The sequence below is a fragment of the Salvia miltiorrhiza genome, chromosome 7, assembly GCF_028751815.1.
Source record: "Salvia miltiorrhiza cultivar Shanhuang (shh) chromosome 7, IMPLAD_Smil_shh, whole genome shotgun sequence".
Taxonomy (NCBI): domain Eukaryota; kingdom Viridiplantae; phylum Streptophyta; class Magnoliopsida; order Lamiales; family Lamiaceae; genus Salvia; species Salvia miltiorrhiza.
The window spans coordinates 57,138,461-57,153,225 of record NC_080393.1 but is presented as its reverse complement, the minus strand read 5'-3'; the positions used below and the strand labels follow the sequence as shown (position 1 = coordinate 57,153,225).

General features: G+C 32.8%; 2 protein-coding genes across 4 annotated transcripts; both read left to right on the top strand.

Moving 5' to 3' along the window:
• Window positions 1-4,279: 4,279 nt before the first annotated feature.
• Window positions 4,280-7,241, top strand: LOC130995066 (cytokinin riboside 5'-monophosphate phosphoribohydrolase LOG8). 3 transcript variants are annotated; one of them, XM_057920214.1, is made up of 7 exons: window positions 4,280-5,050; window positions 5,324-5,421; window positions 5,532-5,562; window positions 5,754-5,853; window positions 5,945-6,015; window positions 6,099-6,242; window positions 6,761-7,241. In XM_057920214.1, exons 1-7 carry the CDS (start codon window positions 4,934-4,936, stop codon window positions 6,848-6,850), a joined length of 651 nt encoding a protein of 216 aa, XP_057776197.1. In that variant the 5' UTR covers window positions 4,280-4,933; the 3' UTR covers window positions 6,851-7,241. The 3 variants fall into 3 exon arrangements, with proteins under 3 accessions (XP_057776197.1, XP_057776199.1, XP_057776198.1); XM_057920216.1 differs by having other exon boundaries at window positions 4,624-4,655; XM_057920215.1 differs by lacking the exon at window positions 4,280-5,050 and adding an exon at window positions 5,170-5,199.
• Window positions 7,242-10,548: 3,307 nt separating this feature from the next.
• LOC130995064 (protein CLP1 homolog) lies at window positions 10,549-14,329 on the top strand. Its single transcript, XM_057920213.1, has 10 exons — window positions 10,549-10,990; window positions 11,271-11,339; window positions 11,439-11,531; window positions 12,133-12,374; window positions 12,516-12,654; window positions 12,755-12,811; window positions 12,958-13,092; window positions 13,209-13,444; window positions 13,759-13,803; window positions 13,900-14,329. The coding sequence occupies exons 1-10, from the start codon at window positions 10,775-10,777 to the stop codon at window positions 13,982-13,984; spliced, it is 1,317 nt and encodes a 438-aa protein (XP_057776196.1). The 5' UTR covers window positions 10,549-10,774; the 3' UTR covers window positions 13,985-14,329.
• The last annotated feature ends 436 nt before the right edge of the window (window positions 14,330-14,765 follow it).

Here is a 14,765-nt window from a genome sequence, read left to right as displayed (position 1 = left end):
TAGAAGTTAGTTATAATCTCACAAGTCAACCTTGGTCTTTCAAGCTCATAATGAAAATGATGTTTAGAAGTGAATTACGATATTTAAAGCATTAGATAGTGATGTTCAAATGACTGACACATTAAGTCAAGCATAGTATTTTAGGGTCTAGACGAGACAATGCTCAAAAGTCAGATATCGTCTTTCGAGTTCTTGATGATCATGAGATGAGATGATGCTTAGATGAAAAATGAGATCTTAAATTATTTCTTATCCATCAATATATTAAAAATGTACAAAATTTATATAAATGGATATTTTTACTATTCTAACAAAAAATTAATATTTAATTGACGAATATAATTAAGATTAGTATAATGTAAATTCTATTACATCAAACTAAATTAATTAAAAATTAATTATATTATACAAAAATAATATAAATAATTTAAATTATAATTTAAAATCCCGTCGAATTTCGACGGGTTATACACTAGTATTTATATATAGGGATTGTAAAATGACACAATTTCGATCAGAGAAATTAACAATTAGTTTTTGTTATTTTAAATATTCAACTTTTTAAAATGGTATGCTCAATAATAGTATATAATAATTGTACATTGATGATTTTCAATCAACTAATTAATAAATAGACGTTACAATAGCAAAACTCATGGTAATAAATTAATTTTTACAGTATATATATTCGAACAAAAACGTGAAATGCATACTTGCACTATATATCAGTTGACAAGATCAATCTTGGTAGCATATCTTTCTTCATAAAGTGGCATCGGATTCAGATTAATTATAAAGGTCTAATAGTTTGCTCTCATTGAAAGTTTTATCTTAGTAGTACATTAATCTTTAGCAATATATAGTAATTGAGTATATTCATTATTATATATATATATTTTTTGTTTTCTACTTTATTTACCTTCAGAATCTTACAATTTTATAGCGAAACATTAATTTGTTTACATACGAAATTGCTAACAATGAGTTAGTTATATCATATATATGTTTGGATAAATTTTAGCTAATCAATATTGTTTCACAAATCACAATCATAATAATACTCCGTAGAAGAATACCGGTGAAAAAAAATAATCTATGTAATATTAAATCCAATTATTTGTCCCTTCAAAAAAAAATCCAATTATTTGTGTTATATGTATATAACGTCGTGCTTTAAAATCAAATAGGTTGAATAAGTGGAAGAAGAAGCAAAACTGCTAATCATGTATATGATTAGTTTCAGCCTTTAATTAATAATTTAATTAGTGTACTTTTCTTATAACATGATTTTTATAAATTTTTGTCGCTAGGGGTAATGCGGATGTCTTGAGCTTTAGGTTTTATGTTGTTTTCTTTTCGCTTTTGTCTCGGTGTTTGGGAGCCGGGGTTATTTAGGGGCAATGGTACGGCCGGAGCTTATAAAATAATCTCAACTCAGCTCCCTAGCATCTTTTTTTAGAACGAGTACTCTTTTTCCTAGATAAGGTTTTCCCTCGTCGGATTTTCTTATCGAGGTTTTAACGAGGCTCAGTTCTTAGTCTGCTTTTTTCTGTGCTTTCAAGGGTTTTAGATTTCTCTTTTTTCTCTTTTTTCTTTTAATAAAATTTAAGTTAATAATGATTTTTATAAATTTTTGATAGAGATGAATGCATATATATGTTTGTCCTTATGCATCCATTTATACTTTTTGTTCAAGATTCTTTAGCACGACAAAATAAACTTTGCTAAATTTTGCTATGCATTTCTTTAATTTTTCAAGAACTAAAAAGGCTTTGATCACTATGCATTTCTTACTAATGTCGTGGCATGTTTAATTTTGCTAAATTGTTGAATCAAATGAATTTTATTTTTATTTTTGATAAATTATCTAAGTAAATAAAAATTTTTTAAAGACCAACATTGACTCGAACTCAAGACCTCACGTCTTGGACATTAATCACCTACCGCTTGCCCAATTCAAACTACATTATCTAAACTTTGTGTGTTTTGAGTATTCAAAATAAAACATGAAAATAACATTCTTTAACAAAATAGTACAGTGATTAAAAATAAATTTAGAATTTATTTTTAAGGAAAACAGCAATATTTTATAAAAGTGAAAAAGAATTACGATGTATTTTATGAGAGTTAGGATTGACTTATGGGAAATGCAAGGAAGAAGTAATATTTTTTTATATATCTAGGCTTGGCATCAAACGACTATTTATATCTATAATGCACTTTTAATTTATTTTTATAATTTATCGAATTGATCAATTGAGTATTAGCCTATTTACTTAAAAAACATATTTTAAAAAAATTGTCAATAAAAGTTTGAGTAAAATATGATACTCCATCCGTCTGACAAAAACATAAACATTTTGTCATTTTGGACTGTCTCAAAGAAACATACATATTTCTATTTTTGTACATTGCCTCACTACAATCCCTTTACTTTTTATTTATAGTTTTCTTAAGGCGAGACACCAAGACCCTTTTTCCACTTATAATACACTTTTATCTAACAATTCATAAAACCCGTGCCACTTACAAATGTTTATGTTTTTGTGAGACGGAAGAAGTAATAAATATAGAAGTAGGAGTATTAGTTAAATTTGCAGGATGAATAAATAAATAATTTAAAGACTGTGTGATAATGGACTCGAACTTCAAACATGAATTAACAACTATATCACAAGATCATCAGGCCAACAAAATCTTTCTTATTATTTACTCCCTCCGTCCCACGAATCTTGACACATTTTTCTTTTGGGGCTGTTCCACGAATCTTGACACATTTACAAATAAGGTAATAATTATTACATTTTCTCTCCTACTTTATCACTTTTATTACCTTCTCTCTCATACTTTATCATTTTTATACTTTATTAACTACACACTTAAAACACTAATCTACAAACTCCTTAATTCTCGTGTCGAAACCAAACGTATCAAGATTCGTGGGACGTAGGGAGTATTATTTAAAAAATCTTATGATATAAATTTATCTGTATTTATCATGCATAGTCTAACTTTATCTTATATCATCTATATCTATATACTATATAATAACGATTACAGATTCCTTATTTGTAATAGTACAATTGTGAAAAAAATTAAAATTATTTGATTCATTGAAGATCATATATTTCTATACTCCCTTCATTTCACAAAAAACATAAATATTTGTATGAGGCGCGGGTTTTAAAAAATGTTAGATAAAATTATATTGTGAATAGAAAATAGGTCTCACTTCATAAAAAATAGAGACAAAAAGTAAATGGATTGTGGTGGGATAGTGTATAAAAATAGAAATGTTCATGTTTTTTTTGTGGACAGCCCAAAAGTGCCAAAATGTTCATGTTTTTGTGAGACGGAGAGAGTATAATATAACACAATATTTCTATTTATTATTCCACCAATGCATACGCACGAGGTAAATAGATATTATTTTTTACAAGAAAACTAATTCTATATATACAGGTAATTAAATTGATATTTCCTTCGTCCATAAAAATTAAATGGTGGAATGGAGGACAAAGCAACTATATTTTTAGCACAACACAATGTTACTAATATTTTTAATTTTTTTGTGAAAAAATTATATTTTATCGGTCCACAAAGATTGTATTTATATTACTATTTTCATTCGTTCACATAAATTGCATTGTTTCTTTTTTGGAAAATTATTCCTTATATTTTAAACTTCATTTACATTCAATATTTTCAAAAAAGTTCACTCCTTACTTTTTTTTCATTTTAGTACGCACAACACCACTAAAAGGCAAGAATAATTATTCTTTGTGGGCCTTATTTATACCGAAAAATCTCTCTCTCTCTCTCTCTCTCTATATATATATATATATTAAAGCAAAATAAATCATATCCTACGTGACATCGTATAATCACTTCATTATATTTTTCTTCAATTCTCATTCATTATTATTTATTTTATTTTTAATCAATTTTCATATCCAAAAACTATTAAATATCTAAAAATTATTATATATCTAAAAACTACTGAATATCTAAAAAACATTTACTAATATTTCATTGATCAATAAAATTTTATTTATATCCTTACACGAAAAATAAAAACCATCCTTAAGATAGAAATGTAGAATTAATCTATACATTTGATCAATAATACTTAATATATTTTAATTTGCCTCTAATACATACTGTATATTAGGAATAAAAAACTAGGGAAGCTAGAGGAGGCGTGCGCCGCGGCGCCACTGCACGACTGCCTTCGGCAGACCAATTCAAATAATATGATCGAAGCAATTTGATCACATTCATGTAACATGCATAGCCATCTTGTACGACTATGAGTTTACATGTTGAATCCATCAAATCCAATAAATACATAAATATAATGAGAGTTGGTAATTTATTTTAACAATTATTTGTTTATATATTTTATAAGATATTAAAAGAATTAGGTTTCAACTAGTATCATGTATCGATCTTGCTCGAAGATCAGATTTGTGATGTATTCAAATCTTATTAAATTAAATTTTATATACAATTAATATTTGTGTACATTTCTCACACGCAAATTGATTGGTTTATCAAATTTTCAGATGCCGACATATATAGAGTATGTGGGCAGCCTAGTGTTTTGTTTAATAATTTAAACCAGTTTATGCAAAAACACACACACACACTCACAGGTCTGATAAACCTTTGTTCATTTCTTGGGCTTCTTTATTCAGTAGAATAAAGAAATACCCAGATTGTCTTTTTCCCTTTTTCTTCATTTTTTTCTCTCCTTTTTTTGATTTTTCTTGTCTTGTCTATTTCATGTCTGTTGAAATATGGGCCTTTTACCATATGTATATTTATAGGAGTGAGATATAAGAAAAGGGTCAATTTTTTTTGTTATCTTTTAGCTCTAATATCAATAAAGATTGAATTTTTTTTGAGAGTGTGAGAGGAATTTGAGTTTAGAATGGAAAACAATTCAAGAAGCGCCAACAAATTCAAGAAAATCTGTGTGTTCTGTGGGAGTAATCCAGGCCACAGGAAAGTCTTCAGTGATGCTGCTATTGACTTGGGAAATGAACTGGTTTGTTGATTGTGTGTTTTTCAAAGATGTTATTGCAATCGAAAAGTCAATCTTGGATTGAAACCTTAATCATGGTTGACAAAGCATACACTTTATTTTTTGAGGATTGAGCTCTGTTTGTGACTTTGTGGGTGTGTTCATGGTCCCATGTATGAACTGTTCTTGATTTTCTTGACATTGGGATTATAATGGGATTTTTTTTACTATGTATATTGGATATTGATTGTGCAAAATATGGATTTTTGTGTAAGAAATTGTGGATTGTGAGTGCAGGTGAAAAGGAAAATAAACTTGGTTTATGGAGGTGGGAGTGTAGGGCTAATGGGATTATTGTCACAGAGAGTTTATGATGGTGGTTGCCATGTTCTTGGGTAAGGGTTTTAGATAAATGAATGTAGATAACTTTCTCGGCCCGAAAACCGGGTTTTCGGGCTTATTACCATAGCCTTAATTTGACTGCATTTGTTGCTTGAATGTGCAGAGTTATCCCAAAAGCTCTTGTTCCCATTGAGGTATATGTTCAAGATTTTGCAGCTTCTTTTTCACCATCTTTGAGTCTTATCCGCATTTGTAGTTAGTTGTTTTACTAAATGAATCGACATTTTTATCCCTTAATAGTTGGATTTTAGTGCCATCTTTGATAGTGCTAGTGAACTAGATATGTTCAAATAAGGCACAATGGATTTCTCTTGCACTCTGACAGATATCAGGAGAGACTGTTGGTGATGTGAGGATAGTTTCTGACATGCACGAACGGAAGGCTGATATGGCTCGTGAGGCTGAAGCATTTATCGCCCTTCCTGGTAAAGAATGTAGAAAATTGAAGTTTGTTTCGTGTTGATTTGTAGTGTTGTAGTTGCTGAGACGCGTGTTCTGTTTTCTTGAACTTCTTAGGAGGATATGGAACGATGGAGGAATTGCTCGAGATGATAACTTGGGCGCAGCTTGGGATCCATAAAAAGCCGGTGATGCATCCCTTTCCTCGTCTTGTGGGGTTGTATACGCATTTTCAGTTACTTACCTTTTGTTGTGAACGATGTGTGGACAGGTTGGCTTGCTCAACGTTGATGGCTACTACGACCCTTTGCTCACGTTATTCGACAAAGGTGTTGAAGAGGGCTTCATAAAACCAGCTGCTAGGCACATAGTTCTTTCAGCTCCCACTGCTGAAGAGCTGCTAACGAAAATGGAGGTAACACTGTCTTAATTTTCACGAGCAATTGTAGTTTCAAGTGAATAGTGCGTTATGCTGCAACGTGATAGGATGTGTAAGCCCTCGTTCCAACTAAATGGATCTCGTATTTGTGTTCAAGTTGAAGCAAGTAATAGCATAGGCCAATATCCACCACCACGGCTTGTTTAGTGCGTTCTTGAATAGCAATATTCCTTGAACAGGCGTCATTAGAGCACTCACAATGGTTACACGATAGCCCTATCGTGTAAATGTGCTATCGTGTAACCATTGCGGGAGAACATTACACGAGGGCTACACGTTCTATCGTGTAGCCCATTTGTTCATTGCGTGTTTCACACGCGCCATTATCATGTAAGTTATCGTGTAACCCCACTGCAGCATCTTTACACCATGTGGTCACCCCATCATAGAGTAGGCTATCATGTAATCCCATTGCGGATGCTCTTATACAGGAAAAAAAAAAAAAAAAAAAAAAACGAGACTTTTTACACAGGCGTACAATTTTGAATTTGCAGCAACGCGCCCCTTTTGATGACCATGTAGCGCCTCATGAAAGCTGGCAGATGGAGCAGCTAGGGAACTACCCAACGGAGAGAGAGACGTGACGGGGACTCCTTTTCGTGGTAGGCCTATCTACTCGATAGAAACCTGATGTTGATTAATTCTGATTGCATTATGTGTTTAGAGTTGTCCAAATGGGGCCACCATCCGTCTCAATTATTGCTTATGTTTCTTGGCATGGTTTTTACCGTTGTTAAGAGTGATAAACGTCGATTCAAACTTGGATGCTTCGAAACATGAGAGCCTTTCATAGTAGGAGAGATGATTTCTGCTTAGTAGTCTATGGTCCCATTGAAATGAATATGTTCTTGATTATACTGTAAAAAAAACAAACAGTAGATCATGTGCTTTGTTTTGTGCAGAGGCAAATTCTTGCCTTCATCTAATTGTGAATGTGTTTGAATTATCTATAAATAAATATCTCTTTAGGTTAAATATTTTTTGTAGTCATGATTCATTACTTTGTGGTTTTTTGAGTTGTTTTCTCTTCTTGATCTTTTAGGTGTTTATCATCATAATAATGTAGGCTTAAGCATGTTTAGAGGATCATCTGATCGTCTCTCTTAATCTCGAACACCTATTAGGGCAAGAATCTTGCAAAAGAGCTCGGCCCGGCTCATAAATTTCGTCGAACATACGACATGAACGGATGGAATACTCTGTCCCACAATTTATTGTGTCCCATCATGTCTCACTCTTTGTCTCACTATTTTATAGTAATTGTTTACAAAAATAAAAAATATTATTATATAATAAACTCTAATTAATATTTATCACAATTTATTGAGGTGGGCGACAACGGGTAATTTCTCCGTTAAATGTAACTTTAAATCTCGTACCTTCTAAAAATCAACAACATGATGAAAGTGATCCTAAACATTTTTGACTATTTTAACATGACACTTCATGCTACACATGAGATCCTCTATTTCAATTTCAGTGTCTTACTTTGTATCTCACTTTCAACTTGTTATACTTTTAATCATTTTTCGTTCAATTTTAATTTATTACTATGTTTTGGTATAATTTTAAAATAATTAATTAGGGTTCACTCATCCAGTTAGGATTTATAATAATTTTTTATATTCATTTGAATTAATAATTTATTATCAGGGTTAATTGCTTCCAAGTTAGGGCATACAATTTTTAAAATTTTTATTTCTTTAGTGATAAATATTGATTAGAGCTTATTATGTAACAATGTATTTTTTAATTTTTATATTAAATAATTTTAAAACAATAAAATTAAGAGTAAGATTATACCAAACACAATAAATTATGAGACAGATGATTCGGAATTTCACCCGTGAGTTGGGGGGGGATGGGGAGGGGGCAAAATGGCCAGTGTAGAAGGCCCCTTTGTATGAGAAAATTCTTGATTTGATTGATGAAAAGGTGGGTGCCACACAACCTTACCTTTTTTTTTTTTTTTTTTGGGACATAAGAGTCAAAATGTGTTAGGATTATGTTTTGGAGTTTTTAAGGTGGCTCCCTTTGACACAGCTTTAGGGTTGTCCTTTTGATGGGTTGTACATTTTGTCTACGTCTCTTCATGTCTCATCTTATCTTAGAGTCATAATCGAAATCGAAATCGAAATCGAACCTAAAAGACATCACTGAATGCTCAATTCTATCTCGGTCTGTTATTCGGGATACAGTAATTTTAGAAATCGACCACATTCTAAGGGAATATTCGATTTTGCATTTGCAATATTCTTGATGGTCGAAAAGAAAAGTGATTGATTATCGAATGAAGCACGGATTTTTAATCATTTGTAGTTTTGACACGATTTTTAAAGCGTATCGATAATGTCTTTATCTTTCAATTCGTCGCAAAATTTGCATTATCATTTTTTTTTCTTTCCTTTTATGCTCGGTGAGAAGTTGGCTTGTCGACCGTGACACTAATGGAATAGAAAATTGCCAAGATCATGCAACCACGCTTGAACAATGGTGGCTTCGATGATGCATGTCATGTTAATTTTTTTATAATTATAAATTTTTTTATTTTAACTAAAAGTTGCGTGTGATAATGATAATTAACCCTAAAAAATAAAATCTTTGCAAAATTTTAGGGGCAATCCCTTATTGGGACTTAAAAAATGGAAACAATAAAAATATGCAATTATTTAACCATATTATCATATCTTTGTGAATAATTTTAGGACCAATTATCTGATAACAAATAATCTTTTAGTTAAATTGCAATTTAGACATGATTTTTGGAATATTTCAGTTGAAATTCCATCTTTTCATTTGTAGCAAACTAGCAATTTTGTAATCTCAAAATCTTTCAATTGACATCACAAGATTGTTTATTTTATGTGATTTGTAAACGTAAAAAAAATTGTCTATGTGGAAAAGAACTTTTTTTTTTGGAGAGAAAATGTGGAAATGAACTTAAGACTTCATACATGTCTACGAACAGTGAGGTTCATGGTTCAAATCCTACCGCTCCCTCTTCTCCCAAAGTCAGAAAAGAACAAAAAAAAAAGACTAAACTTTTCTAATCACTGGAAAATTTTGTGAGTGTTAAATTTGTTGCAAATTAAAAAGTGATGTCTTTGTAATATTTCAAAAGTCATGTCTAAATTGCAAATTAGCTCAAATATCATGCACTATTTAATAATTGGCTCATAAATTAGTGTTGCACTAGTACAACGCGCCTGCATGTGCCTGTGCACGTATATTTCTCTACCGTCTCGATTCAATATATTATATTTTTTATTTGGACATCTTATTTCAATAAATATTTTTTAAAATGAAAATTAATATATGAGAAACATCTCCACAGAACTCATTATTTACAGTAAATGTTATATTCGTACAAATATACAACAATACTCTAGTGTGTACTTCGCAATGTAGTTTGATACACGTAAAGGGGAAAAACAAAAACAAAAATACACACACAATATAGTGAAAAAATAACCAAGATTAACTATCCCCTTATATCTTAAATTGAATGGCTTGATTTTATATTTTACCTGTCTAAATGTATACTTCACAATTGCTATTATTATTAGCCCAAACACGTAATCTGATATTTTCTTTCAAAACAAAATGTTAATTTCTATATTTGAATATTTGATGTACATTTATTTATAAATCAAACATGTAATTTTAGTTATGAAATTCTCACATTTTATCACTATGTTAAACACAAATCAAACATGTGTAATTGCCCGTAAATATAGGTACTATATCCAAATTTTAATTTTTAACCAGAACTCTTTGAAAAAAAAATACTTATAATTTTAATTTTTAGAATTTAACATGAGTCTAAAAATTCATTGACTAATAACTTGATTGTCTGAAAATTGATGAGAAATTCGAAGGTATCATTGAAAACTTCTTAATGATAGAGCTTTGGTCACAAGAAGTGGTCGAAAAAAAGATAAAATATAGAGTTTCATAACATCAATTTTTATGTCATTTTTCGATCACTTTCGATGATCAAAATCTGACAATATAAATATCATTAGAAACACAACGTTAATAGCTTTCCAACGATACCTTCTGATTTTCCATCGGGCTACAGACAATCAAGTTATTAGCCAACGAATTTTGGACTAAGGTCAAATTTCAAAAACATAAAAGTGTATGTATTTTTTTATCAAAAAAATAAATTTAGTTAAAAATCAAAATTTGGGTATAGTTCATGTATTAAAGATAATTAGCCTTTTTTTAATCTAATTTCCATTTATAAAAAAATAATTCCAATATTATTTTTAATCCATTTGTAAAATTTTAAAACTGGGCTGTGTATATATTTGAAATAGAGCCATTTTAAACGTTTCTGGTTCGACCCCTAACGTCTCCGCCTCCCTACTATCGCCGCCGCCTCCCTCCGCCGGCGATGCACCTCCTTCCCTACTTACAGCCCTAGTCTTTTTCAGGAGCATGAAGGAATTACTGTAATTTGTTTATTCTTCGATTATATAACAAATACATCGAAACTTCTTCAAATGGCTTACGGCGGCCCCGCCGTAGCTCCGACCGCTCCGCCGGGTAGCTCGGAAACAGTGAGGCAGGTGAAGCTGGACAAAGAATGTGAGCTGAGAGTTGAAGTCGGCCCCAATTTTCCTCTTCGCCTCCGCTTGCTCAGCGGCACCGCCGAGATTTTCGGAACGGAGATTCCGCCGGAGATTCGGCTCACGTTTCCTCCCGGGCACAAATTCGCTGTATGTAGTACTTATTTTGATGATTTACTTCCGTAATTGCGCAAAGACGTCTGAGAAGGAGATGAATTATAAATCTGTAGTAATAATCTAGACTTGATTCCGAAACCCTCTGTTCCTTTTTATCTTCAATTTCACTTTGATGCTTAACTTTCAACATGAACTGTGAGAAAAATGCGTGTTTTGTCCAATTTGAGAAATCATTTACATTATGTTGAGATTATTGTTTATATTTCGGTGATTGAGTGATAGTTCTGATTGAAAGTTATGTTGAACGGGTCAGGTTTTTACCTGGTATGGCGCTATGATTGAAATTGATGGTACCACTGAAACTGATTATACGGCTGATGAGGTACTGTTACTTTATCATTCATTAACCGTGGAATGTTTATACACGTTAGCTCCAGCACCGCTGTTGTATGTTTTAACTGTTTTTTCGTTTGCAAATTAGACGCCCATGATCAGCTATATCAATGTGCATGCTGTGCTGGATGCTAGAAGAAACCGCGCTAAAGCTTCTCCCGGTGATTCTGATGATTCTCAGGTAGCATTATGTTCATGTTTGTGTGTGACAGGAAATGGAGTTCTTTTACTGGTCTAGTTTCTCTTTTTATTTTATTTCTTTTGAAAAAATGTTACATGTCCTTGTATTTTGCCTATTCAATTGACATTCTAACCATGGAGAGAGCATCAATCCATTGTAAAACTAAAAACTGTGAGGTGTTCTGCTAATACTTCCATTATTATGGGGAAGAATTTGAACTTTTGGTTATGGGATGATATCATATTGAGTTGTGATAAGTAAATGATTACATGGAGGATATGATGAAGGGTTGGCCACTACTTCATTATGCTATACTCTGCGCCTCAATTTGATCTTGTGAAGACATGGTTTTTTATGATAAAGTGACAAAATATCTGGCTGGTAGCAGAGATGTTTAATAGTAAAGTTAGGATCTTTGAAGAAGGAGACGCACAAATGTTCTGCTCTTATGGCATTTGTCTAATGTATTAATTCTAAAGGAATTTTAATCACCTTCCAATGACAGGGCTCTCTTTCACTGTGTTCCATGATAATTAGAATGATTGAATCAAGGTTCCGCTATTGCGTGTATAAACTGAATCTCATGGTCCTGTTTCTTCAGGGACCAAGGGTTATTGTCGTGGGGCCTACAGATTCCGGAAAGAGTACATTGTCAAGAATGCTTCTAAGCTGGGCAGCTAAACAGGGATGGAAACCTACCTTTGTAGATTTAGACATAGGCCAAGGTTCGATAACAATACCTGGATGTATAGCTGCGACTCCAATCGAGCTGCCTATTGATCCGGTGGAGGGAATTCCTCTTGATATGCCTCTAGTTTACTTCCATGGCCATGTAACCCCTAGGTAATGAAGTTGGCTCTTTTTCATTGCATTTATCATTTGTACTTAATGTTCTCAGTTTCCTAGTACTCACTCGTTGCTTTTTGAAAAGTGCGCTTTTTCTCGATTGTAAGTCCTTACCTGTTTGGATTTGGTGCTTGACAGTGCCAATGTAGAGTTGTACAAGGTATTGGTGAAGGAGCTTGCCCAAGTTTTGGATAGGCAGTTTGCTGGAAACATTGAATCTAGAGCTGCAGGCATGGTGATTAATACCATGGGGTGGATTGAGGGTGTTGGTTATGAGGTATTTGATTTTAATAAATTTTAAATTACCAGATATGCCTTTCGTGAGTTAAGGAAAAGGTTATCTCAGATCCTTTCTAATTATTTTATCGTCTTGGCAGCTGCTGCTGCATGCAATTGATACGTTCAATGCCACGGTTGTTCTGGTTTTGGGTCAGGTATCTGTTTATTCTGGTCTGAGCATGGTTCTTGACCGTGTTTTTTGTTTGGATGTCTGAAGGTGTTCCTTGCCTTGTACTATGTCAAAGTCTTACATGTGATATCTCTTCTTCTTGCTTTCTTTGGCAATTGAACATTTCTGCAGGAAAAGCTCTGGAGCATGCTTAGAGATGTTCTGAAAAGCAAGGCTAATGTAGATGTGGTGAAGCTTCAGAAGTCTGGTGGTGTTGTCTCGAGAAATGCAAAAGTCCGTCAGAAGGCCAGGGGCTCTAGAATACGTGTATGCATCTTCAAACTACTAGCATGGTTATTTAATTTCACATTACATCATTGCCTTTTTTTCTGCTTCTCTAAAGTCTAATAAAATAAAGAAGGCTTTCTTCACCTCGATTGCAGGAGTACTTCTACGGTCCTGCGAATGATCTTTCCCCTCATTCTAACACAGCCAATTTCAGTGATTTGTTAATCTATCGTATTGGTGGTGGACCCCAAGCCCCACGCTCTGCTCTGCCAGTTGGCGCAGAACCAGTCTCGGATCGTTTAAGAGTGGCTCCTGTTAGTGTCAACCAAGACTTGCATCATCTAGTTTTAGCTGTCTCGTTTGCTAAAGAACCAGACGAAATTATGTCCAGGTACAGCAATTTCCTTATTACATACAACTTTCATCAAATACAGCATGGTGTTAAATTTTTTGCTCGTATCTATGAGCAGTAGCACTAATCCAGTGGGACTTATATTTATTGCCTTTCTTTTTGTGCTTTTCAAGCTATTAGTTTATGTAACTTTTTTACTATCATAGAATAGCCACAACCTTTGTCCCTTTCTTTGATGAATGTACATAACATACTAAAACTTTTTCGAGCTTCAAAACTACTGCGTAACTTGGAAAAGAGGGATTGAAATTCTCTTATGATTTTTTGTTTCTTTTGTTGTTTTTCTTTGTTAGTAATGTTGCTGGCTTCATCTGGGTAACTGATATCAACTTCGAAAGGTATGGACTTGAAAACTTACTTTGCCTTTTAATGCAACCGTGCTTTCAAATTTTCTTGTGAAATGTGATCTTAATTTTGATTTGTGACCAACTCAGCAAGAAAATCACATACCTCGCCCCCTCTGCTGGAAGTCTTCCCGGTAAATATTTGATCGTGGGAAACCTAACATGGTGTGAATAGTGAGAGCGTGGTTCCGTTTGCAAGCTCGCTCCATCATCCTTCGACTTCAGCTCTCTAGGGTTTCTGTTGTAAAACTGATGCGATTCCATAATCTAGTGCATAATTGAGGTGTTGCACCTGTCTGTATACTAGTTTTCGTAGCTTGGTTGTCATGATTCATACCCAAAAAGTATTACTTTGAGTTATAAATGTATGGTTTCTTGTTATGTTGCCCTTTTGGGTATTATACTTCGATGAACAGGTAGAGGTGTAAGAACTCGAGCTTGCTCGTATCGAGCTGAACTTCAATGGCTTATAGCCAAACTTGTTACTTTCGAGTTATAAATGTGGGTTCTTGTTTGTTCCCTTTATGGGTATTAGTTTGATTCAATGTGTAGAGGTGTAAGTGAGTCGAGCTACTTGAGTAACTATTAAGCCGGATTTCAATGACTTATATTTAGAGCTGTCAGAATTGGTTCGGTACGAGGCATTCGAAATTAGGGTTGGATTGGGCTAGTAGAATAGAGGCTCGATTACTAGAAGTTACTAATTAACACTTCAAGAGTATTCATGGATACTATTTATTTTTATCAAGACTAATCCTTTAAAATAAACACCCTCTTCGCGCCTTAAAAAATTATGCCAAAGGGAAATAACTTTCAATTTGGGCAACTTTTTTTAGGAAAAAATAAAAAAAAAATAGGTATTTATTTTAGCGGGAAAGTCTAGAACTACAAATTTTCTTTACTATAATAATAACAATAATATAGTTTTGGTATTATTTGTTAAACAAATTAAGGTT

Bases quoted from the DNA above. Each gene is read 5' to 3' on its own strand.
- LOC130995064 (XM_057920213.1), top strand. From the start codon at position 10,775: ATGGCTTACGGCGGCCCCGCCGTAGCTCCGACCGCTCCGCCGGGTAGC. The intron at 10,991-11,270 runs GTATGTAGTACT...TGAACGGGTCAG, and splicing joins CTCCCGGGCACAAATTCGCT to GTTTTTACCTGGTATGGCGC. The intron at 12,812-12,957 runs GTATCTGTTTAT...ACATTTCTGCAG, and splicing joins TTGTTCTGGTTTTGGGTCAG to GAAAAGCTCTGGAGCATGCT.
- LOC130995066 (XM_057920214.1), top strand. From the start codon at position 4,934: ATGGAAAACAATTCAAGAAGCGCCAACAAATTCAAGAAAATCTGTGTG. The intron at 5,563-5,753 runs GTATATGTTCAA...GCACTCTGACAG, and splicing joins AAGCTCTTGTTCCCATTGAG to ATATCAGGAGAGACTGTTGG. The intron at 6,016-6,098 runs GTGATGCATCCC...ATGTGTGGACAG, and splicing joins TTGGGATCCATAAAAAGCCG to GTTGGCTTGCTCAACGTTGA.